This window comes from Neofelis nebulosa, chromosome 16 (genome assembly GCF_028018385.1).
Source record: "Neofelis nebulosa isolate mNeoNeb1 chromosome 16, mNeoNeb1.pri, whole genome shotgun sequence".
In the NCBI taxonomy this organism is placed as follows: domain Eukaryota; kingdom Metazoa; phylum Chordata; class Mammalia; order Carnivora; family Felidae; genus Neofelis; species Neofelis nebulosa.
Window position 1 is genome coordinate 50280612 of NC_080797.1, and position 24134 is coordinate 50304745.

General features: G+C 40.7%; 1 protein-coding gene and 1 non-coding gene across 2 annotated transcripts in view; one reads left to right on the forward strand and one right to left on the reverse strand.

Annotated features, from left to right (window-relative positions):
• The window catches only part of PPM1D (protein phosphatase, Mg2+/Mn2+ dependent 1D), a 50546-nt gene extending 39479 nt beyond the window's left edge, over positions 1-11067 (reverse strand). The window contains exon 1 of the mRNA XM_058705917.1: positions 10384-11067. Within this exon, the coding sequence (XP_058561900.1) occupies positions 10384-10855 (472 nt within the window). The 5' untranslated portion in view covers positions 10856-11067. The remainder of the gene's footprint in view (positions 1-10383) is intronic.
• A 6072-nt stretch (positions 11068-17139) lies between these two features.
• LOC131498694 (U6 spliceosomal RNA) lies at positions 17140-17242 on the forward strand. The gene has a single exon (XR_009255564.1). It is a non-coding gene; the product is annotated as a U6 spliceosomal RNA (small nuclear RNA).
• Positions 17243-24134: the final 6892 nt, after the last annotated feature.

The following is a 24134-nucleotide window of genomic DNA, read 5'->3' on the forward strand; positions in this document are numbered from 1 at the left end:
GAGAGAGAGACAGGGCATGAGCATGGGAGGGGCAGAGACAGAATCTAAAGCAGGGGGCTCAAACGTGGGGCTCAAACTCACGAACTGTGAGATCACAACCTGAGCTGAAGATGGACACTCAACCAACTGAGCCACTCAAGCGTTCCAACACTAAAATCTTTTAAACACATTTTATTGACCCTTCTCTTGAGGCAAGAATATTAGTCAAAGAAGCTGCAACTAAAATGGGTTCCTTGATCTGTGTAGGGATTAGAGAACCATGAGGTTACAGAGATCAGATAGGAGTAGTTAGATAGGAGTAGTTAACGCAAAGCAAAGTTGGTAGGGTTACCTTACCTAACTGACAACAGGGCAGAGGGAAAAAATGCATCTCCAGAATGGTCACTCACAAGGCCTTATTTGATTCACAGAATCAAAAACAAAACAAAACAAGAAACAAAACAAAAACCAAAAACTTTTCCTAGTTTAATTAAAGAAATCATTAACCTTCTTCAAAATGGTATATGGCCATTTACATGTACTTGTACACCAAGGAAAGAGAAACACCCACATCATTGAGTAACTAATGAATGATGGCTCTAAGATAATAATTCTGGAGCTACAGAACACAACCACAGTCCACTGGTTATGGGCTAAGGCTCATGGAGACCAAGTACTAAATAGCACTTTGAATCCAGTCCACCTCAGGCTCAGTGGAACCCCAAGCCTATGCCACAGCTAGTTTATTTTTTTTTTATTTATTATTTTTTTTAATATATGAAATTTATTGTCAAATTGGTTTCCATACCACACCCAGTGCTCATCCCAAAGGTGCCCTCCTCAATACCCATCACCCACCCTGCCCTCCCTCCCACCCCCCATCAACCCTCAGTTTGTTCTCAGTTTTTAACAGTCTCTTATGCTTTGGCTCTCTCCCACTCTAACCTCTTTTTTTTTTTTTTCCTTCCCCTCCCCCATGGGTTTCTGTTACGTTTCTCAGGATCCACATAAGAGTGAAACCATATGGTATCTGTCTTTCTCTGTATGGCTTATTTCACTTAGCATCACACTCTCCAGTTCCATCCACGTTGCTACAAAAGGCCATATTTCATTTTTTCTCATTGCCACGTAGTATTCCATTGTGTATATAAACCACAAGTTCTTTATCCATTCATCAGTTGATGGACATTTAGGCTCTTTCCATAATTTGGCTATTGTTGAGAGTGCTGCTATAAACATTGGGGTACAAGTGCCCCTATGCATCAGCACTCCTGTATCCCTTGGATAAATTCCTAGTAGTGCTATTGCTGGATCATAGGGTAGGTCTATTTTTAATTTTCTGAGGAACCTCCACACTGCTTTCCAGAGCGGCTGCACCAATTTGCATTCCCACCAACAGTGCAAGAGGGTTCCCGTTTCTCCACATCCTCTCCAGCATCTATAGTCTCCTGATTTCTTCATTTTGGCCACTCTGACTGGCGTGAGGTGGTATCTGAGTGTGGTTTTGATTTGTATTTCCCTGATAAGGAGCGACGTTGAACATCTTTTCATGTGCCTGTTGGCCATCCAGATGTCTTCTTTAGAGAAGTGTCTATTCATGTTTTCTGCCCATTTCTTCACTGGGTTATTTGTTTTTCGGGTGTGGAGTCTGATGAGCTCTTTATAGATTTTGGATACTAGCCCTTTGTCCGATGTGTCATTTGCAAATATCTTTTCCCATTCCGTTGGTTGCCTTTTAGTTTTGTTGGTTGTTTCCTTTGCTGTGCAGAAGCTTTTTATCTTCATAATGTCCCAGTAATTCACTTTTGCTTTTAATTCCCTTGCCTTTGGGGTGCCACAGCTAGTTTAGTCCCCAAATAATTGCAGCAACTAATAGCTTCTCCTCATAGCTCTTAATTGACGAGTCAGGAAGCCTATTATAGTTGAAGAGGCCAAGTGTTAAGATTTTAGAGCACCCCAACAATGATACTCTCCTCCAAAATAGTAAATGAAAAGCATTATCTCATCTCTCAAAGAATCACAAAGATTGGTTGGCACCATTAAAACATGAAAGCAGGGGTAGGGATCCAACATATTTAATTCTATAGTTTGACCACTGCAAAAGTTCTGACAGTTCTTAGAAAACGACAGTGGATTACATTCAGTGGTGATCCTAAATGCAACTGCTGTTTCTGATTTATCCTCTTTAGTAAAACAAATAAATACAGACTTGGCTATCTGGTATGCATTCAGCAGCAGGGCCCTGATGAAACTGCTACTTAAATTCCTGGAGATACCCAGGCTTCTGATCTTTCTGAGACCTGTTTCTTTGGATTTACTTTTTTTCTTTTTTGCATAAAATGAAGTAATTATGCATGAATAATTCAGAGAATTTCTTGTTCTTGAACAGATAGAGACTAAATAGCCAACAGTATATCCCATCACTCCCAAGTACTATCACAGTATCTAATTCCTATAAACAAGGGCATTCTCCTACAGGTCCACAATCAACCATCAAAATCAGGAAATTAACACTGATACCATACTACCAACTAATCTACAGATCTCATTCAAATTTTCATCAATTATGCTAACAATATGCTTTATAATAAAATGATAAAATTCAGGACCTCTTTATTATATTTACTCATACCTCTTTAGCCTTTCAATCTGGAAAAATTCTTCTGTTTCCTTGATGCTTTTTAAGAGTACTAGATCAATCATTTCAAGAATGTCTCTCCATTTGGGTTTGTTTCATGTTTCCTCATGTTTGTATTCAGATTATGCATTTTTGGCAGGAATAACACAGAAGTGTTAAATATCTTCTCATTGCTGGCAGTATGCAATCTCAACTTATTCATTAAAATAACACTACCTTTGGTCACTTAAGGTCGTGTCTACCAGGTTTCTACACTCTAATCTTTTTCCTCTTGTAATTAATAAGTATTTTGTGGGAAGATAATCTGAGCCCATGTAAAAAATCCTTGTAGTGGGTTGAATGAAATACAGGTCCACCCTGAACCTGTGAATGTGACCTTATTTGGGAAAAAGATCTTTACAGGTGTAATTAGGTTAAAGATCTTAAGAGATCATCCTGGATTAGACTGGGCCCTAAATTTTGGATTTAGTGCCCTTAAAGGGAACAAGTGCCCTTAAAAGAGAAGGGGAGAAGACACAGAGAAAGGGATATAAAGATGGTGGATGGGGCTCCTGGCTGGCTCAGTCAGTGGAACACACAACTCTTGATCTCAGGGCTGTGAGTTCCAGCCCCACTTTGTGTGTACACATTGCTTTAAAACAGGGGTGCCTGGATGGCTCAGTTAAGCATCCGAATGGATTTCTGATTTCAGCTCAGGTCATGATCTCACGGTCCACAAGTTCAAGCCCCACATCAGTCTTACACTGACAGCGTGGACTCTGCTTCGGATGTTCTCTCTCCCTCAATCTGGCCCTCCCCACTGTGTGTACGCCCTCTCTCCCTGTCCCCTCTCTTTCTCTCTCTCAAATAAATAAACCTTAAAAAAAAAAAAAAAGTTGCTTAAAAATAAAATCTTAAAAAAAAAAAAGACGGTGGCAACTAGGTGATAAATCTACAAGCCAAGAAATGCCAAGGATTGCTGGAAGCCACCAGAAGCTAGGAGAGAGCATGGAACAGATTCTCCCTCAGAGGCTAACACCTTGATTTCAGATGTCAGACCTCCAGAACCATAAAAGAGTAAATTTCTGTTATGTTAAGCTACTCAATTCATGCTAATTTATTATAACACCTTTAAGAAACTAATATAATTCTGTTCCTCAAATTTTCACCCACTAGTTTTAGCATTCACTTATGTCTCCTGATTGAATCATTATTATGATGGTTACTAAACATGATTCTCTATCATTCCTGCTACATTAGTGGCCTTCCTACTGTAAAGCCTTACACATTTGTAATAGCCAAAACTGAAGACAACCCAAATGTCCATCAGTAGGTGAATGGATAAACAAATTGTGGTGTATCTACACAATGGAATGCTACTCAGTAATAAAAAGGAATGAACTACTGATATATGCCAAAACATGTGGTAACAAAAATTATCTAATACTGATCGAAAGAAATGATTGACAAAAATAGAAAAAATGTAGTACTGGATAAATATGGCAAACTCTTTCGAACATGTGATGTGTGAGAAGGTGAAGGTCCTTGAAAGTAAAAACAGAAATCCAAACCAAAATAAAGATACAGGTTTAAATTCTCTGATTTAAGAGAACTCTTCTTCAAATTTAATTCTATCACACTTTCCCTTATCTTTCCTTCTATCCCTCCCATTCTCTTTCAGTGTTGGTCTCATTTCTAAATTTAAGGAAAATGAAAACTATCTGCCAAACCTATTCTTCAGCAGCACCTAGGTGGCTCAGTCAGTTGTGCATCAGATTCTTGATTTAGGCTCAGGTCATGATCTCACAGTTTATGAGTTCAAGCCCGGCGTCAGGCTCTGTTCTGACAGCTCAGATCTGGAGACTGCTTTGGATTCTGTGCCTCTGTCTCTCTCTCTCAAAAATGTTCCCCCCCCTCAAAAATAAACATTAAAAAAAATTTTTTTAAAGCACAAACTTTAAAACATTATTTCTTAGAAGGCAAGCGTAACACAAGAATAACGCATACATGTGAATACACATAAATTAGGTACATATTATAACTTGGGAACAAAGAGTAAAGAAAATAAGAAAATAATATGAAAAAAAAGACTTTAATTCCATTTCTAGGGTTTCCACCCAAAAGAAATGAAAACAGAATCAAACAACCTATGTTCATAGAAGCATTATCCATGCTAGCCAAAAGGTGGATACAACCCAAATGTCTATCAACAGATGAATGGATAGACAAAATGTCATATATACATAGGATAGAATATTATTCACCATTAAAAAGGAAAAAATCCTGATACATGGCTATAATCTGGATGAACCTTAAAGACATTATGCTAAGTGAGATAAGACACAAAAAGACAAATATTACATGATTCCACTTATACGGGGTACCTAGAATAGGTAAATTCATAGTGACACTAAGTAAAACAGACGTTACCAGGGGCTAGGGATGAGGGTAATAGGGAATTACTGTTTAATGATTACAGTTTCTGTATGGGAGGATGAACAAATTCTGAAAATGGACAATAGTGATGGTTGCACAATACTGTGAGTATACTGAACTGTATACATAAAACTGGCTAAAATGGTAAATCCTGTATGTATTTTACCACAATTTTTTAAATGGGAAAAATTTCTGTATTAAAAAATAGAAGTAAAAAATCCAATTTAATCATTTCACCCACAGAAATTCAACTAAACTAGCAGCTACTTTAAGCAAGAAATCAGCTCTAAGAGATTCATTATGAAGTATGTAAGGCATCCCCAACCAAAAGACCTCAAACTTTACCTGAAAGACAGAAAAAAAACATAATGGTCATCTCACAATTGTCTGTGTGATCTTTACCGGGATTTCACAAAGCCAAACTCTTTTCATAATAATTCTAAGAGCTTATTTGCCCTTTTCACTGTGTTGACATTTGAACTGATGGTTCAAAAGCAGTGGTTTGTAAAACTGCTGGTGCCTTAGCAGGAATCAAGGCAGTGACACCAAACTGAATTCGTAGTCTCTGTATTCTCCATAGCCACCCACTTACAGTTAAAAAAAAAAAAAACCAAGTGGGGGGGGAGGAACCAAACCAGTTTTACTTAATGTCCTTGATGTCACAATAAAAAATTAATTTTATTAAGCCTCCACCCATGAACACATGTCTTTTTATATTCTGTAGAGAAAGGGAAGTACATACAACAGGCTTCTGTTGCATATTATGCCTGTCTAGAGGAAAAGTACCTTTGACTCTGTGAGTTATGAAATGACCTAGCCCATTTTTCACGGACCATCATTTTTACTTGCAAGACTGATAAACTATATTAACAACACTTGGGCATTTGACATACATTTTCTTCAAAATGAACAAAGTGAAGGGCGCCTGGGTGACCCAGTTGGTTAAACGTTGGACTAATGATTTCTGCTCAGGTCACGATCTCACGGTTCGTGAGTTCAAGCCCCATATCAGGCTCTGCACTGACAGCATGGAGCCTGCTTGGGATTCTCTCTCTGCCCCTTCCCCATGCATGTGCCCAAGCACACTCTTTCTCAAATAAAATAAACTTAAAAAAATAATAAACAAGGGGCACCTGGGTGGCTCAGTCGGTTGAGCATCCAACTTCAGCTCAGGTCATGATCTCACAGCTGTTGAGTTGGAGCCCTGCATTGGGCTCTGTGTTGATAGCTCAGAGCCTGGAGCCTTCTTCAGATTCTGCGTCTCCCTCTCTTTCTTTTCTTTTTTTTTTTTTTTTTTTTAATTTTTTTTTCAACGTTTTTTATTCATTTTTGGGACAGAGAGAGACAGAGCATGAACGGGGGAGGGGCAGAGAGAGAGGGAGACACAGAATCGGAAACAGGCTCCAGGCTCCGAGCCATCAGCCCAGAGCCTGACACGGGGCTCGAACTCACGGACCGCGAGATCGTGACCTGGCTGAAGTCGGACGCTTAACCGACTGCGCCACCCAGGCGCCCCTCCCTCTCTTTCTCTCTGCCCTTCCCCACTTGTGCTCTCTGTCTCACTTAAAAATAAATTTAAAAACATTAAAAAATAAATAAAAAGTAAACAATATGTACAAAGTGAGCTCTTGACTTCAAGAAAAACAACTGGCAGTATTTGTTGCCAGTGATAAACTTTTTCTTTTTTTTTTGAGAAAGCAAGAGAGCACAAGTGGGGGAGGGGGCGAGAGAGAGAGAGAGAGAGAGAGAGAGAGAGAATTCCAAGCAGGCTCTGCTCTGTCAGCGCAGAGCCCAATTTGGGGCTCAAACTCATGAACCGTGAGATCATGATCTGAGCCAAAATCAAGAGTTGGATGCTTAACTAACTGAGCCACCCAGGTGCCCTGCCAGCGATGAATTTCTAATTGCTGCTTAAAAACTCACATTTTGGAAAATATGTATTCACTACAGTGAACTTGATAGCTTCCCAATCTTAAGACTTTTCTGATGAGATCAGGAATATTAACAAATGTGATATTTTCATATTGCATAATAAAATGTCAATATTTCGAAAATCGGCATAATTCAGTGATTATTTCCCAAATGACTAATGTACCATGTCATAAATTACACATGGGTAATGATTCATGATTCATTCAAAGTGCAAGGCAGACCAATCAATCAGGTTTCAGATTCCATTTTTACCAACCTTAAGAAACTATCACTTTGGTGTAGGATATCCACAATTATCTGAAAACACCACTAAACTATTCCTCCCTTTTCCTATTATATATGTGAGGTTGCCTTTTCTTTATATACTTCAACCAGAAAACCCAACACAATAGACTGAATGCAGAAACAGATATGAGAATATTTCTTTCAGTATTTATTTCAGAAAAAAGCATTTTCACTTAAATTATATATTGGGGTGCCTGGATGGCTCAGTCAGTTAAGCCTCCCAGGTCATGATCTCATGGTTCATGAGTTCAAGCCCCACATCGGGCTCTGTGCTGACAGCTCAGAGCCTCCAGCCTGCTTCAGATTCTGTCCCTCCTTCTCTCTTTGTCCCTCCCCCGCTCACACTCTGTCTCTCAAAAATGAATAAATGTTAAAAAAATTTTTAATTATACATTAATAATGACTATTTATTGAATAATGAATATGATGAATTATGAATATGTTCATTTAAATGTATTAACATACATTTGATTTACTTTTAATAGGTTAATAAGTATTTTTAAATGTTCTCAGTTTTAATTTCTCACAGTGCAAATATAATGGATGTAGTCCACATAAACAAAAGCTCTTCAGGGTCCTCAATCATTTAAGAGTAAAAAGGGTTCTGAGAGCAGAAAGTTTGAGAACCACTGCTATAACCTAAGGAGCACTACAAAAGTAGAAACAAAGGATGCTTAATTCCAAAAGAAACAGAAACCTTCACAGAAGAAAACATATTGACTTAGAAACTTAGAGGAGTTTATTTTTCAGTTTTCTTTTCTGGGGGAGAATTCAAGAAAATGGAGTATTTCAATGTGCTCTGGGACGGTGAAAAGACTAATGTAATAGAAATGTGGGTAACAAATAAAATTGAATAAAGAGTCTAAAGTTGGACTGGGAAGGGCTTACCCTATAAATTATAAACGCAGTTCATTTATACAGAAAATGAGGGGCTATCCATGAATTTGGGACTGAAGAACAATTTTTTTCTAACAACCTTTATCTCCTGGGTGTGCCTGGGTGGCTCAGTCGGTTAAGCATCTGACTTTTGATTTCCACTCAGTTCATGATCTCACAGTTCATGAGTTTGAGCTAATAGCGCATAGCCTGTTTGAGATTCTCTCTCTCCCTCTCTCTGTCCCTCCTCTGCTTGTTTCTCTCTCTCAAAATAAATAAACTTAAAAAAAAATCTGCAACTCCTGTGTCAAGACTTTCATATACTCAGCATATTCCTTTTTTTTAGATTTATTTATTTTGAGAGACAGAGAGGGAATTAGTGGGGGAGGGGAAGAAAGAGACAGGAACCTAGGATCCAAAGCAAGCTCTGTGTTGACAGCAGAGACCTGAATGTAGGGTCTGGAACTCAAAAACAGCAAGATCGTGACCTGAGCCAAAGTTGGACACTTAACCTACTGAGCAACCCAGGCAACTTAACCTACTGAGCAACCCAGGCACCCCAATATTTTTTTTTCAAGTTTTGAGTACAAGGCTTAGCTGTGGAACAAAGCAAACTTTAACATCCGTTTGGTGTATAAGGCTCTAAACTATGCCTCATAAGAGTGAAAGTCTGATTTAAAAAGTATGTGTATGTCAAAAAACATACACATTCACATTTGACAGCATGGTCCCTGCCTTATTAAAAAAATGCTCAAGTAACAAGGTTTATACTTTATACTTTTAGTTCAAATATATGGCACACTCATGCTGCTCCAAGTGTACTGCAAAATAAATAGGCCTCTAAATACTTCTTTGTGTCTAATCTTCCTCTATCTTGATGTCCACTCCTAGTTGCCCTGTAGGCAATGAAATGACATATTTCTGGAATATACTGCAACGCTTTCCAGCTCTGCTCTGCCTACATGAAAACAAAACAAATAATAGGGGCCTCTGGGATTGGATGGGAAACGCCTCTGACAGGAGGACTGGCTGTTCTATGAGTCAATCAAACAATTCTTGGCAGAAAGCCAGACAAACAGAAAACAGACTTTGAAAGAAGCTAGTCTACAACTCTGACAATACCTTATAAAAACTGTTCTTTATTTGACCAATTTTTACACTCTTCTATCCCCCTGTCCCACTGCCGAAAATAAAGCAATATTATGCTACCACAAACAAGAGAATTTTTTAAATGACAGAGGTTATTATCCTCTCTCTAAAAAAAGGCTCATGCCATTCATTCGGAGTAATGGATAAGCACCTATAACTCTGTATAACACATGTTGGGTACAGAAACAATGGCTGCTTTAGAAAACATTTAAAGCTTAGAGGAAACTACAACTCTGCTGAATTTTTAAAAATAAACCTATTTCCTTTTAGCATATCAGTAATTTCTCCTGTTACTTTGACCGGCAGTTACAACTTTCAAGTAGTAAAAGTGAGAACTGGTGAGAATTATCTGATGGCTTAGCTAAGGCAACTATTAAAAAAAAAAAAAAAAGTATACTTTTAAAAAGCCCTAGTCGAATTTAACACACACGCCTAAGGCGGGGCCAGTTTGAGACATAGCAATGCATTCCCCGCTTTTTTTTTTTTCCCATAAGCAGTATAAGCATAAAGATCTTTAAAACATTTGATGATAAGCAACCGAATTCCTCCCAAGACTTAACTCGTTGGATAATTACAGTTAACCTTATTAAATTAGTCTGCAGTATACTTCAACTACCAACCACCCGGGGTCAATTTGGTGAACCGACACCACCGGTAGGAGGCAACCGACAGGGACAAGTCCTTCCAGAGCAAAATTATGACAGATTCTTGGGAAGCACTCTCATTTTTGCCGTCTCCCGCTTCCTTTGCGCGTGGCCCAGGTAACAACGTATTTTCAGTTCATCTTTTGGCCAAAATCTGGCGCCAGGTTTCAAACACATTTCCGCAGGCTGCCACCAAAGTGACGCTGGGAGAGGACCGCTTCCCTGGGTCCTTGGAAGGTGGAAATTAAGCGCGGGCCGACTGCGGGGAGACAGCGATCCGATCTTTCCCAAAACCACTTCGCCCGACCCTCCACCCTCGAAAGCGCTATTCAACCTAGGAGAGACTTCACTTACAACCAAGGTGCACTTTGTAGCGATCTGGGTGCCGGGGGCCCACTCGGGGCTGGCGCTCTTATAAGAGCCCTCAACTGCACGAAGAAGAGACAAACAAGCCAGCGAACTTACCCAGTTTCTTCCACATGGCGAGGTGACAAGCTAGGAAGCCTTTGCGGATGGCAGCGCAAACCTTCGCCGGCTCGGACGAGGTGAATCCCTTCTGCTTCTTGATGAAACCCCACAAATGCTCCCGGGCAAACTGTGCCGCCTCCCGCCCGCCGTGACCGTCGCACACGGCGAAAAATGCCACTGAGGAACGGCGGCGGCAGCAGCGACCGGGAGTTGGTGAGGCCGCGGAGTCCGGGGGAGGGTCGCGAGCTTCTCGGGCTGCCGCCGCCGGGCCTCTCCCCGAGACTTCGCTGCCAGCAAGAGTCGACGGTGAGCGCTGCGGAGGCGACGGCTGAGAGAGCGACCGCCGCGTCGGGGGCTTTTCTTCAGCCGTCGGCTCGGGCTCCACCACGATTTGAGTAACGTCCTCCATGTACTTCCTCCCGCCCTGGTCGGAGAAGACGCTCACTCCTAGCGAGTACAGCCCCGCCATGGCCGGCTGGCCGGGATCCCGCCGGTCCCACGCAGCCCGCCGAATCTGGCGGCGGGAGACACACTCCACGCCCGCCGGCCAACTATTGTTTACCTTCGACGACGCCGAGAGGGGGGAGGAGGCGGTCCCGGAGGGGGGGCACGCGATGTCGGGACTTGTCCGCGAGAGCTGGGCCGGGGCTCTAGGGCGAGAGGAGCCGAGCAGCTGCGCCTGCGCAATGCGCTTCCCCGCCTGCCCGCGCCCACCACACAAATCAGACGTTCTCCTTGGCTGTCGTCATTCGGCTCTCTGGGCCTGACCAATCCGGAGTCGGGTTGGGGCAAACCCGCCCCCAACCCTCGCTCCTACCGGCAACGGCCGAGCTTCATCCTCCGTGCGCGGGCACTGGGCCCGCGCGCTGCCCTGCCGGGCTTTCCGCTCTGCCGTGGGTGTTGTCGCCTCCGGGTTTTCGTCGGATGCTGAGCACTTGTACAGCTTGGGCTGTCACCTTTATTGCTCAGTCGCCGGGATCGTAATGCAGCCTACTGCGCTTGGCGTTCCGCCGCTCGCCTGAGTGGGAAGCCGCGTAGGCTCGGGCCTCCCACGAGTGGAGAATCTGGGAAGGGGAAACCTTTCATTCGTTGAAGTGAAATGGCGGGAAACCCCACTTAGGAAGGTAGTTGTGAAAAGGCTGGAAAAAGTGTGGCACTCTTGAACTGGATTTGGGTGGGATGTATCCGACTGGCAGGGAATCCAGTTTGTGTTGTTAAGGAAACGGGAAATTTCCACCATCCGCTGCAGTTTTGTTTCACATAACTAGTATGTAGGAGACTTAAAAGGGTTATATTTTAACTAATTTTAAACATCTTTTCAGCTTTTGTTAAACCTAGTACTTTTCCCAACGAGCCCTGGGTACAGTATTGTACTCCTTTGGTGGTACCACTTCAAGTTATCACTTGGGAATAGCTTATTACGAAAATTGCCAAGCACTCAGTGCTCTAACAATTGGGTTAGCTTTCCACCCCCTTTGCCCAATAGGTTGTATTCTAAACACTGAGACCTTTGCATGGATTTCCACAAATGAAACCTCAGAGTAGGCAGGTTATATGTTCTTAGCTGCAAACTTTCTTGAAGTGAATCAGTTTAAAGTTCCCTTTTTCCAGTTTTAGCCACTTCATCAATTCTCCCGTGTGCCCTTTGCTGTAGGGCTTTCCAGAGTCTCAAATGGAATTCTACTAGTACAGAAATAGGAGTAGGGAAATGTTCATTCAAACAATTGGCACCAAAAAAAAAAAAAAAAGTTGGCTCAAGAAGTACAAATAGGAGAAAAAAAACCTCCTTGTACTACTACTACTAATAATAACCAAATCAGGGGGCGCCTGGGTGGCCCAGTTGGTTGTGTCTGACTTCAGCTCAGGTCATGATATCTTGGTTTATAAGTTCCAGCCCTGCATGGGGCTAACTGCTGTCATCACAGAGCCTGCTTTGGATCCTCTGCCACCCCACTTGCGTTCTGTCTCAAAATAAGTAAACTTAAAAACAAACAAAAAAGCTCAAAATGTAGAAAATCTGAGTTACATAAAATTACAATTAAAAGTGTAATCAGAGATGACCCTATACACCAAAATACACTAGACCAGATAGTTTCAGAGTGTGAAAATACTTGGAAAAATACCAGCTTGTTTTGAAAGATAATCAAATCCTGTAACCAAATCAATCAGGAGGACTGGGTGGCTCAGTGGTTGAGTGTTCACTTTTGATTTCCACTCAGGTCATGATCCCAGGATCATGGGATCAAGCCCCTTGTGGGGCTCCTTCCTGAGCATGGAGCCTGCTTATGAATCTCTCTCTCTCTCTCTCTCTCTCTCTCTCTCTCTCTCTCTCTCTCCCCCCCTCTCTCTTGCTCTCCTTTCCCTCCCTCTTCCTCTTTCCCCCACTCTAGCTCTCTCTCTCTCTAAAAATAAAAAACAAACAAGAAACCTAATAATCATAACACCAGAAGAAAATCTATAGAGTATTTTATAACTGTAAATGCAAAAATCCTAAATGAAAAATTAGCAGTTCTAACCCAATAGCCTGCATACCTTGAGACCTGCAAGAGAAAACAGTTTGTGTAGCTTTATATTATTCATCTTAAACAGTTTACCCACCTTCCCTCCCTCCCTAGAGATTACAAAATAGATAATTCCCTTGAGCTTTATAATCCTTTTCACTCATTCACAACCAGTAGCCTCCAGGTCATACACCATTACCCTGATTAGCATCTCCATGCTACCCACTACTTCCATTAATCTGATTCAGCGTCCACTTTTCACCAACCATTCTAACCATTTCACTCCACACTTTAGATTTCAACATCTGCTAACAGTCATTTCCCCTTTATTCTTCACCTCTTCTCTAAATGTTCCCATCAACTTCCTGTTCCAACTGAAAACTGGTTTATCACCTGGCAAAATTACCTCTCTTGCAACTTTCCAAGTAGAGGAGATTGTTTTACTTCTCACAGTTTGTTTTTTTTTTTTAATCTTCAAACCTGCTCTTCATGTTCCTCCAAATCATTTCTCTTTTTCCTTCAAAAACCCAATCTTTTTTAAAGTACTGCCAACTGCTACTACACCAAGATGTCATCACCCTAGTAACTCCCTCTTCATTTGTTCATGGCTCATTGTCTTCCTTTCTTCCGCTATTTTTGTCACTTCTCAGCCACTTTTTCTTTTTTTTTTTTAATTTTTTTTTAACGTTTATTTATTTTTGAGACAGAGAGAGACAGAGCATGAACGGGGGAGGGTCAGAGAGAGGGAGAAACAGAATCCGAAACAGGCTCCAGGCTCTGAGCTGTCAGCACAGAGCCCGATGCGGGGCTCGAACTCACAGACCGCGAGATCATGACCTGCGCCGAAGTCGGCCACTTAACCGACTGAGCCACCCAGGCGCCCCATCTCAGCCACTTTTTCAAAATGTAATCCACATTTTCCATCCAACACCCTGTCTTCTCAGTTCCAAATTCTCCTCTTCGTGAAGTGGTCTTGATACTGTTAAAAGCAAACCCTCCATTTGTGTTCCAGATCCTTTCTTCTCTCTCCTTCCCCAGAGCTTTGCTCCACCAATTATCCTTTCTTGCTCCTACCTCATAAGTCTTTCCTCTTCTACTGGGTCATTTCCATCTGTACACAGACATGTTCTGGTTTCTATTTTAACTAAAAACAACAACAGGGGCACCTGGGTGGCTTAGTTGGTTAAGCCTCTGGCTTTGGCTCAGGTCATGATCTCATGGTTCATGAGTTTAAGCCCTGCACCCAGCTCTCTACTGTCGGCTTGGACCCCACTTCAGGTCCTCTGCCTCTCTCTCTGCCCCTCCCCTGCTTTCACCTGCTCTCTCTCCCAAAAATAAACACTTAAAAAAGCAACAACAAAAAACTACCTACCTTGACCCCTTACACTACCCCATGTCTCTGCTCCCCTCACAGGAAGATTCTTTGAAAGATTTGTCTCTAATATTCTACATTTAATTCCTACTTCATAATTTCTCCTTAACCTATTCCAAACAAGCAACCATACCCATTGTTCTTTTAAGACTTTTTGTGACATAACCAGACCTCTCTATTTCCAAAGCTAAGAATGATTTTTCTGTTACTGACTCTGCTCCAAATGAAGAAGCAAATGAAACCACTGTTTCCTTCTTGAAACTTAGTAGCAAGTCAAACCAATGCTTCTTTCTTAAAACTTCTCTTGGTTGAAAAGAAACCACACTCTGCTGGTTTTCTTCCTACCTGATTGACAAACCACCCTTTCTCATTTTCATTTGCTGATTTCTCCCCAGCCAGACCTTAAGTTGCTGGGGAGAGTCCAGGGCTTGGTCCTGGGCTCTTTTCTGTTCCTATACACTTCCCCTAGGTAACAGCATCCAGGACCATAGCTCTCCTCCCTCAGTCTTATCCACATCGGTAAGCATCACCATCCACCATGCTATTCAAGTCAAAAAAACAAAAACAAAAACAAAACAAAAAAACCAAACCTAGGAGTTTTTTTATTCTTTCTTTCATTCTCTTCCCCCCACTCCATCTCCCTACCAATTTCCAATCCTTCTAATTCATCAGCAAATCCTTTTGACTAAATCTCCAAGATCAATACTGAATCCACCACTTCTCACTGCCTCCACCACTGCCATCCCAGTTTAAGTCACTATTACCTCTCACCTGGGTCACTACATCAGTCTCGCAAAGTCTCATTTCTTTCACTCTTGACCCTGGCATTCCTTTTCCCACTGGCTACTATCGTGATCTTTCAAAACCGTAAATCAGGTCAAGTCATTCTGCGACTCACTACGCTCCATGACTTCCTCTCACATTTAAAATAATATGTATGGGGGTGGGAAGATAGACAAAATAAGTGAAGGATTAAGAGGTACAATATTCCAGTTGTAAAATGAATAAGAGGGGGAGGTAATGTACAGCATAGGAAATATAATCAATAATATTTTAACAACTTTGTATGGTGACAGATGGTAGCTAGATTTTGTGGTGACCATTTCATAATGCATATAAATTTCTAACCAACTATGTTGTACACCTGAAACTAATACGATGTTGTATGTCAATTATTCTTTAATAAAAAATAATAAAGTAAAATAACATTACTTCATAATAGTTTTCCCCTTCCCCACTACACTCCAGCCTCACTGGCCTTCTTTCTGTTCCTTGAACCAGCCAATCTATTTAACAGTCCTAGGACTTTCTGCATTTAGCTGTTCCCTCCCCATAGAATGCCTGCGGGGGAGCCTAGGTGGCTCAGTCAGTCAAGCAACTGAGTCTTGATTTCGGCTCAGGTCATGATCTCAGTTTCATGAGTTCTAGCACCACATCAGGAAGACAGTGCAGAGTCGGCTTGGGATTCTCCCCCTCTCTCTGCCCCTACCCCCACTCACGCTGTCTCTGTCTCTCTCAAAATAAATAAACTTGTAAATAAAGAATTATAAATAAAGAATGCTTGCCTCACCTCTAGTAGCTTAACAAGGCTGGATTCTTCATGCTATTCAGACCTCAGTCTAAATATTAAGGGACTTTCCTGGCTATCCAGTCTAAAGTAGCCACCCAGTATTTCTACCACATAACGCACGGTGTCTCTCTGCCCAGTCGGATGGCGGCCCCCAAATGTGAGGCGATGATTGGGTGGAAGATGGTGGCATGGACGGTGAAAGGGCTCACCCAAAGCACAACAAAAAAGAAGTTTGTTGAATACACTGCAAGGGATGGGTAGGCAGGACTGCAAAGGAGAGACTGTCCACAAGGAGGCAGTGGGTGGAGGTTGTATTTAAAGCAAGAAGGTGAGGAGACACGGGCACATATGAAATTTTCCCCTTTTTGGTAACTGCCTGGATATAAATAGCCCATTGGTGAGCTAGGGCTTATAGATATTTTGATGTGGGCCGCCTGATGGGCCTGTGTATTCAGCCAAGTGGTCGTTAGGGGCCCTTTTGCCTTGATCAAGTTGCCATTGCTCAAGCCTGTCTTCTTTTCTTTCTTTTTTTTCTTAACGTAATTTATTGTCAAGTTAACATACAGTGTATACCATGTGCTCTTGGTTTTGGGGTTAGATTTTGGTGATTCATTGCTTACAACACCCAGCACTTATCCCAACAAGTGCCCTCCTCAAGGCCCATCACCCATTTTCCCCTTTCCCCCACCCCCTCCACCAACCCTCAGTTTGTTCTCTGTATTTAAGAGTCTCTTACAGTTTGCCTCCTTCCCTCTCTGTTTGTAACTATTTTTTTCCCCTTCCCACCCACCATGGTCTTCTGTTAAGTTTCTCAAGTTCTATATATGAGTGAAAACATAGGATATCTGTCTTTCTCTGACTGACTTATTTCACTAAGCATAATACCCTCCTATTCCATCCACATTGCTGTAAATGGCAGGATTTAATTCTTTTTCATTGCCAAGTAGTATTCCATTGTGTATATAAACCACATCTTCTTTATCCATTCATCAGTTGATGGACATTTGGGCTCTTTCCATAATTTGGCTCTTGTTGAAAGCAGTCAGGCCTGTTTTTTTTTTTTTAATTTTTTTTTCAACGTTTTTTATTTATTTTTGGGACAGAGAGAGACAGAGCATGAACAGGGGAGGTGCAGAGAGAGGGAGACACAGAATCGGAAACAGGCTCCAGGCTCCGAGCCATCAGCCCAGAGCCTGACGCGGGGCTCAAACTCACGGACCGCGAGATCGTGACCTGGCTGAAGTCGGACGCTTAACTGACTGCGCCACCCAGGCGCCCCAGGCCTGTTTTTTAAAAGCGGCCTCTAGCACTTGCTTGGGCAGCACATATACTAAAATTGGAACAATACAGAGAAGATTAGCATGGTCCCTGCGCAAGGATAACACGCAAATTCGTGAAGCATTTCATATTTAAAGAAAAAGCGACTTCTATGATAACCCTACTTAAATTCTCTGCAGAGGACTTCTTACTACCTGATCTTTTTAAAATATATTTATTTTGGGGTGCCTGGGTGGCTCAGTCAGTTGAGCTTCTGACTTTGGCTCAGGTCATGATCTCGCGGTCTGTGAGTTTGAGCCCCGCATCGGGCTCTGTGCTGACAGCTCAGAGCCTGGAGCCTGTTTCAGATTCTGTGTCTTCCTTGCTCTCTGCCCCTCCCCCACTCATGCTCGCTCTCTCTCTCTCTCTCTCTCTCTCTCTGTCAAAAATAAACTTTTAAAAAATTAAATCAATAAATATATTTATTTTATTTTATTTTATTTTATTTTATTTTATGTTTATTCATTTTCAAGAGAGGGAGAGAGAGGGGGGAGGGAAGGGCAGAGAGCGAGGGAGACATAGAATCTGAAGCAGGCTCCAGACTCTGAGCTGTCAGCACAGAGACCTAATCGGGGCTTGAACTCACAAACCACGAGATCATAACTTGAGCCAAAGTCAGTCGCTTAACCATCAGAGTCAACAAGCACCCCTGTATTCTTTTTATTTTTTATTTATTTAATTTTTAAATATTTATTTATTTATTTATTTTTGAGAGAGAGAGACAGACAGACAGATTGTGAGCAGAGTGCAAGCAGGGGAGGAATGGAGAGAGAGGGAGACACAGAATCTGAAGCAGGCTCTTGGAGCTTTCAGCATAGAGCCCCACGTGGGGCTCAAACTCACAAATAGAGAGTTCATGACCTGAGCCAAAGTCAGATGCTTAACTGACTGAGCCACCCAGGTGCTCCTATATTTGTTTCATCTGAGAGAGAGAGAGAGAGAGAAAGAGAGAGAGAGAGAGAGAAAGAGAGAGAAAATCTTAAGCAGGCTCCAAGGTCAGTACAAAGCCCAAGGCGGGACTCGATCCAACGATCTTGGGCTCATGACCTGAGCTGAAATCAAGAGCTGGATGCTCTACTGACTGAGCCAGCCAGACACCCCTCTGATCTTTTTTACTTATTTGTTTATTGACTATCTTATTCAATTAGAATATAGGCTCCATGGAAACAGGGAACTTGTCTTGTTCATCTCTATATTCCCTGAACCTAACACAAAAAGTTGTTCTGTGAATTCGTCCATTCATTCCGGAAGAAATGTGTAAAATTGTTATGAAGAAAACCATGAAATTTTTTTGTTATAAAGGAAAAAATAAATCTCTGAATAAATGGGAAAATATATCACATTCCTGGATGAGAAACTTGTTTATTCCAAATGAATCTAAAATTTATCATCATTTTAATCAAAATCCCAACTGGTTGGTTTTTTTTTGTTTTTTTTTTAAGTAAGCTCTACACTCAATGTGGGACTTGGAACTCAGGACCCTGGGGTCAAGAGTCACACATGCTCTATCAACTTGGCCAACCAGGTACCTCCCCAACTGGTTTTTTTTTTTAAATTTGACAAGTTGATTCTCAAATTTATCCAGAAGAGAAAAGGGATGTTATTGAAAAAGAAGAATATTAAGACAATTAGGTGCCCTGCAGATATCAAATATTTTGTAAAATCGACAGTGGCAGATAAATGTCCATTTGGTCATTTGGAACCAGGAGTCCAGAAAGGAATCAATATACAATGCAAAGGAGTATATGATGGATGTGACATTTCAAACAATTGGGGGAAAGACTGATTATTCACTGATGTGAGAACATCTGGCTATCCCTTTGGTAGGATAACTCACTCTCTTGAGGGGTGAAAATGATGAAGTCCTCAACTTGGACCACCTTGAAAGTAAAATGGCAAGTGGATTAAAGAACTACATTAAGAAAAAAGTGTAAGAGTACAAGAAGTAACAATGAAATATTTTTTTACCTATTGGATTGGCAAAAACCTTTTAAATTTAGTAATATGTAAGGCTGGGAAAGGTGTGGAGACAAGCACTCTCATTAACTATTAGTGGGAATGTAATTTAATATCAGTTCATATCAAACGAAATTTAAACTACACATATCTTTTGGCCTGGAAGTTCCATTGCTAGGAATTTACCATACGGGCATCTTTGCAAAAGGTACCTATGTAAGGACTTTCACAGCATTGCTTATAATAGTAAGGGATTTTTTTTTTTTAAGTACTAGAAGAAAATATGGGATAGAATACACTAAAAAAACTCTTGATATTTCCTTTCTTATATTTCCAGTGATGTTATGCTTAAAATGTCCTTTTATCTTTTGAGATCAGTTCAATAGAACTTATAGAACTTTTTTTAAGAAAAGATTTGTTATTTTTAAGTAATCTCTACACTCAACTCAGGGCTCAAATTCACAACCCCAAGATCAAGAGTCATGCGCTCAACAGACTGAGACAGCCAGGTGCCCCTAAAGTTTCATATTTTCTTCTAACATTTTTTTTCTTCTAGAATATTTAATGGCTAAAATGGGTCTTGACATTAAAATTTCTCTGGAATTATTTTGGCATGAAGTGAGTTTGAACTTCTTTCAAATAACTGTTCCCCAATGCTTTTTGTGAAATGATCCATTTTTTTAATCTATTGGTTAGTTATACTCCCATTATTAGATAGTAGGTTTTTACACACCCTGGGATCTATTTCAGGGTTAACTATTCCTATACACTGATTTATTGATTTGGGAGTCCTGTCTTGTATTGAGTTCAAAGTCTTCAAATGTAGACTATGAGAATTAATCTTAGAACCAAAATAAGAATCTAATTAATTTCCTATTGTTTCTTCTCATAGCTAGAAAAAAATCAGTAATATCTACTCCTAAGTATTAGTCTATTGTTCATCTATCAGAGCCACCTTGTGTGTTTAGAACTGTGAGGTAATGTGCCTCAAGAGGTTAAATTCTATGACTCTACATTTACTCTGCCCCTGTTGTTTTTGTAACTCAATATTTGACAAAATAATCAGTCTAATCTGGCTACTGCTGTCACACTCGTTGTGTGCAAATGTAAACTGGTAGGAGACACAAAATTAGAATCACTGCTGCCAGAGTCCCAAAGGTGTCAAACCTGTATCTGTTCTTAATTAGCCATGGAAATTCAATCTGTCATGTTTTCTGCAGATAACTATTTTCAGAGTCATTAATGTGGAAAGAATGCTCATACTATTTCTTTTTAGATACCTCTACTTATACACTTAGCCTTTTCTTCTAAAGAGACCTACTCTTAAATTTATTGCTTTTCCTTGATGTAAGTTCCATTCTTCTCATTTTCTGATAAGTTACACAAAAGTTATTTAAATAATTTGGAAAAATCTTTTTTTTTCCTTGAAGTAACTACTGTGTGCTTTATTTTTACTCAGTAGTACTATTTACTATATTTATGTTGGAGAAAATTTTAAGCCCCAAAGAATGTGTCCTCCAGAATTAGAGACAAAATCAGAGACCACCTTTAAGAGAGAAACCAATAAAATTTAAACATTACATTTGCTTTCTGAGGTAGGGTAGGAACAGATTACTTAGAATACTCACTGCATCCCCTGTGCTGAGCTGTAAGGCATAATATTACTCCCCCCACCCCATTTTCTTCCTCCATCCAGTCTGTGGGACTTGAGTGAACTTAGTAGGGACTTCAGAAGTAACTGTTAAAGGTGAACTTTTAGATCACCTATTTATTTATTTATTTATTTTTTTTTTTAATTTTTTTTCAACGTTTTTTATTTATTTTTGGGACAGAGAGAGACAGAGCATGAACGGGGGAGGGGCAGAGAGAGAGGGAGACACAGAATCGGAAACAGGCTCCAGGCTCCGAGCCATCAGCCCAGAGCCTGACGCGGGGCTCGAACTCACGGACCGCGAGATCGTGACCTGGCTGAAGTCGGACGCTTAACCGACTGCGCCACCCAGGCGCCCCTAGATCACCTATTTAAAGAGAGGAAGTTTGTACATTTAAGTGAATATTGGCCAAGTAGCAAGAACACTTAATAATTTACAGTTGGCTTTTGATTTAAACCTTTTATTATTTTTTTCCCTAGGATATTCTCTCATCAGAAAAATCCAGATTCCCCATCCTCCCCCCCGCCCCCCAGCATGTGCTTTAACAGAAAAATCCATTTCACTTTCTTGCTATTTAACTTGGCACGAGTTATGTTGTATCTACCTCCTTAGTTGTTTGTAGGAAGATAGGGCATGGAAAATGTCTAGGATGGTGCCTGCATACAATAAGCACTCAGTAAATGTTACCTCTTGTCATTTGTTATTAATGATTTATTGTTATTAACCATCTTGATTAATTTTTCTCAGTACAGTGGTTTTATTTTTCACCTTACTCTCCTGTAATCTGGCCTCCATCTTCTTTACCTTCCTGAACCACTTCTTACCTCCTAATTACCAACTTCAATTCCAGTTCTCTTGTTTACAGACCTCTCTGCTTAATTTATAGCTTTCAACACACATATACAATCATATCTTACACATTTATTTTAATTTGCATGAACATATATTAATTTGCCAATCTTTAGATGTACAGCCAAAACCTTTACTCTGTATATGAGTCCACTGTTTGGAGTTCAGCATCCTTTCTTTTTTCATAAACCACATCAATAGTGTATCACCTAAGTCTTTCAGTTTTCCTACTTACTATAAAGTGGAACAAGAACTTAAAAACATATACAAAGTGCTCTCAAGGCAGAATCCTTCTGGGTTTTATAATTTACCGAAAACACCATCAATCTTTTATAGTTGTCACATGTATACCTAATTGACAGCAGGGTTTTGTTGTTGTTGTTGTTATTGATTTGCCTTTATTAAATCTTCTTAAAGCATTGAATTTAATTTTCACGGAGAGAAATTGTTTTTCCTCCATTCATATTTCATCATGTTGCACAACATTTAATTAAATATATAATTAAACAAGAACAATCGGAATAAACAAGTTTGTGAACCAACATTGGCTCACCATGTGGGAGCAGTAGTGCATGGATGTTGCAGACTATGAGTCTGGAGTTCTCTATTGTCCATCAAGAGAGTGGACGCAGAATTGAATATGAGAGAGGCTGATGTCTGGGAGAAGACAACAGCCCTGAACAGGGATTTCGTCTCTGTATTTATTTATTTTAATTTTTTTAACATTTATTTATTTTTGAGAGTCCAAGCGTGAGTGGGGGAGAGGCAGAGAGAGGGGAGACACAGAATCCAAAGCAGGCTCCAGGCTCTGAGCTGTCAGCACAGAGCCTGATGCAGGGCTTGAACCCACGAACCGTGAGATCATGACCTGAGCCAAAGTCAGACACTCAACCGACTGAACCACCCAGGTGCCCCTTGTGTCCGAATTTATTGAGCTCTCAAGATCTTACACACATAGTGAACATGAAGAAAACAATCAGATAGTATCATTAACTTGTGTGTGTAAGAAGCAAAGGGCCTGGGGTGGGGGGGGGGGCAAGTGGAGTTTGAAGTTGTGATCAAAGTATACTGGTGCCAGACGGAAAGTAGTTTCCTGCAGGTAATATAACAAGTTACTCATTATCCCATTATAATATCTTGCTAACTAACCTTGGGTGCTTTCACCCTGTGGTGGTGGCTTTCTGCCCTAAGCTTTTTTAAAAAAAATTTTTAATGTTTTTATTTATTTTTGAGACAGAGAAAGATGGAGCATGAGCAGGTGAGGGGCAGAGAGAGGGGGGACACAGAATCTGAAGCGGGCTCCAGGCTCTGAGCTGTCAGCACAGAGGCTGACGCGGGGCTCGAACTCACAGAGTGTGAGATCATGACCTGAGCTGAAGTTGGACGCTCAACTGACTGAGCCACCCAGGCGCCCCTGCCCTAAGTTTCTTTAACCCATTTATGTAACTATAAGGAATTCTTGAACACATCTCCCCACACTTGGATGTAATAGGGAATTGAAATCTAGCCCCAGAGAGACATCAAAGTATCTGTGATATTTCGTTTATTTTACTTAAATAGGTAAAAAAGATGTTATGAAAATATTAACAATCTTCACTCCTTGGTAGTGAGGACACTGGTGTTCATTTTAGTGTTCTCTACATTTTCTGCAAAAAAAAAAAAGGTTCTCAAAGAGAAAAAGCAAATGATTCCATAGCCTGTATGAAGAAGAGAACTAAAGATCTTAGATACTGGTGTGTTCAAGAGAATGTTATCCTGTGCCTAGTCTTCTCTGTGAGCTAAGCTTGGGGGAAGTCCATCAAAGTCTTCCACATGGTTTGATCCTCCAGTGTTTTGCCTCATTTTCTTGGGAAGGCAGCAACCTCTAAGCCTTACCTCTCTGCTCTGTCCACCATGGTAAGGCATCAGGAAAGTAGAAATGACTACCTTTGGGATTTGGGAAGATGTATCCAAGGCCCCTTTCACCACTCAAGTAAAGCCTCACATATGTGAGACTCTGAATGGAATCAGCTCATCTGATATATTTAAAATAATATTCAATTTGCATATAAAACACAGGAAACAACAAATGTTGGCAAGGATATGGAGAAAGGAGAACCCTCTTGCACTCTTGTTAGAAACACAAACTGGTATAGCCAACAGTATGGAGGTTCTTCAAAAAGTTACAAACAGAACTACCCTACAATCTAGCAGTTGCACTACTAGGTATTTACTCAAAAATACAAAAATACTAATTCAAAGTGATACATGCAACCTGATGTTTACAGCATTATCTACAACAACCAAATTATGAAAACAGCCCAAGTGTCCATCAGCTGATGAATGGATAAGGAAGATGTGGTACGTATATATGCGATGGAATATTACTCAGCCATAAAAAGAATGAAATCTTGCCATTTGCAACCACACAGATGGAGCTAGAGAGTATTATGCTAAATGAAATCAGAGAAAGACAGATACTATATGACTTCACTCATATGTGGAATATAAGAAACAAAACAAACGAGCAAAGGGGAAAAAGAGAGAGAGAG